This window comes from Glycine soja, chromosome 16, assembly GCF_004193775.1.
Source record: "Glycine soja cultivar W05 chromosome 16, ASM419377v2, whole genome shotgun sequence".
NCBI classification, from domain to species: domain Eukaryota; kingdom Viridiplantae; phylum Streptophyta; class Magnoliopsida; order Fabales; family Fabaceae; genus Glycine; species Glycine soja.
The window spans coordinates 37,307,021-37,309,101 of NC_041017.1; the positions used below are offsets into that span (position 1 = coordinate 37,307,021).

General features: G+C 44.1%; 1 protein-coding gene across 1 annotated transcript; it reads left to right on the forward strand.

Moving 5' to 3' along the window:
* Positions 1-342: 342 nt before the first annotated feature.
* Positions 343-1,856, forward strand: LOC114390239 (probable carboxylesterase 18). Its single transcript, XM_028350947.1, has one exon. It carries the CDS (start codon positions 580-582, stop codon positions 1,594-1,596), a length of 1,017 nt encoding a protein of 338 aa, XP_028206748.1. The 5' UTR covers positions 343-579; the 3' UTR covers positions 1,597-1,856.
* The last annotated feature ends 225 nt before the right edge of the window (positions 1,857-2,081 follow it).

A 2,081-nucleotide genomic window follows, 5' to 3' on the forward strand; every position in this document is an offset into this window, starting at 1 on the left:
TGTATCTTTATTTATAATATAAGAGTATATTATCATTAATTTAATTACAAAAAGATTGTTTATTGAGATAAATATGAATTTTAATCAAAAACAACATTAATATAATACCATAAATTTCCTCTATTTTCAATTTTATAATTATTATCATTGTATTAAAAATGTTAATTTTAGTTAAATCAAAATACCTAATTTAGAAGGAAAAAATGTCTTTTGTTGTGCAATTTTCTTTAGGCTTAGGTCACTTTCAATCTCCCCCACCCCCGCCTAGAAAAAAATTCCAATTCAAAATTATTCATGGGCACCCACCAAATTCAATGGCCTAATTATAGTTAATAATTTTCTTTTTCCGTAAACGTCTTGTTTCGAGAAACTTCACCACCTTCTACACAAATAATTCATTTATTTTCGATCTGGCGGTAACAACTCTAACAACCATCCTACCTTCTTTCTACGACGAAAAAAGAACCAACGAAAGATGAACTAAAATAACTTGTCGTGTTGGCCTCATGCTGTCATTCCTTTGTAATTACCCTTTTTTTACCATTCACACTCACTCTCCGATCATAGAACGACACGACAATGGCGTCAACCACATCCAACTCCCAACAACCAAAACCGGTTCTTCCTTGGAGGGCACGCATTTCAATATCTTTCCTATGTACCCTTTCCGACGCCGCTCGTCGCTCTAACGGCACCGTTAATCGCCTCCTCATAAACCTACTCGACCTCAAGTCCCACCCCAACGCCGCCCCCGTTAACGGCGTTTCCTCTAATGACGTCACCGTCGACGCCTCGCGAAACCTCTGGTGCCGCGTCTTCTCCCCCACCGTCGCCGCCGCCTCCGGCGGCGCTCTCCCGGTCGTCATCTTCTTCCACGGCGGCGGCTTCGCGTTCCTCTCGCCGGATTCATTAGCCTACGACGCCGTCTGCCGGCGGTTCTGCCGGCAAATCCCCGCCGTCGTCGTCTCCGTCAACTACCGCCTCACGCCGGAGCACCGGTACCCTTCGCAATACGACGACGGCGAGGACATCCTCAAATTCCTCGACGAGAACCGCGCGGTCCTGCCGGAAAATGCTGACTTGTCGAAATGCTTCCTCGCCGGAGACAGCGCCGGCGCGAATTTGGCTCACAATGTGGCGGTTCGGGTCCCCAAGTCGGGGCTCCGGATAATCCGGGTCATCGGGTTGGTTTCGATCCAGCCATGGTTTGGCGGGGAGGAGCGGACGGCAGCGGAGGAGAAGTTCAAGGGGGCGCCGCTGGTGTCGATGGCCAGGACGGATTGGCTGTGGAAGGTGTTTTTGCCAGACGGGTCGGATCGCGACCATGTGGCTGCGAATGTGAGTGGACCGAATTCGGAGGATTTGTCGGGTTTGGATTACCCGGATACCCTCGTGGTTGTGGGTGGGTTTGACCCGTTGCAAGATTGGCAAAGGAGGTATTATGAGTGGTTGAAAAATTCGGGAAAAAATGTCCAATTGATTGAGTATCCCAAGATGATTCATGCGTTCTATGTGTTCGATGATTTGCCCGAGTCTTCTCAATTGATCACACAAATCAAGGATTTCATAAACAAGAGAATCTCTGAGTTGAATTGATTATTGTTGTTATGGATTATTATTGGTATATAGTTTAGTGGTGGCTCGTGGTGAAATGATAATTAATACTAACAGGCACATGCAATGTTGCAACTATGGACCATGTTTAGGGGTCCCGGAATGCCAAATTTAAGAACACAGAATTAATAAACCATAGTTGCAACTATAGATTATTATGGATTTATAGTTTGGTGGCATGTGGTTTGTTTATATTTGTTTTGGCTCTAGAATTAATAATAATACAAGTTTCGTTCTGTGTACGGTTTGGAAGTTTGGATAATATGCCAAAATGTAATGCGCTCAGCCGCTCATATATGCACGCGAGTAGGCTATGGAGTTTTTTGTTAGTTGTCTGTTGATTGGAATTTTGTTAAAGGTAAGACTTGTCTGGGCTAATAATTGGTTCTGGGATTATATTCTGTCGTGATTTTTGGTAAGTGAAATGAGTTTGGTGATTTGTTAAAGGTTTGCTTAAAATTTAAGAG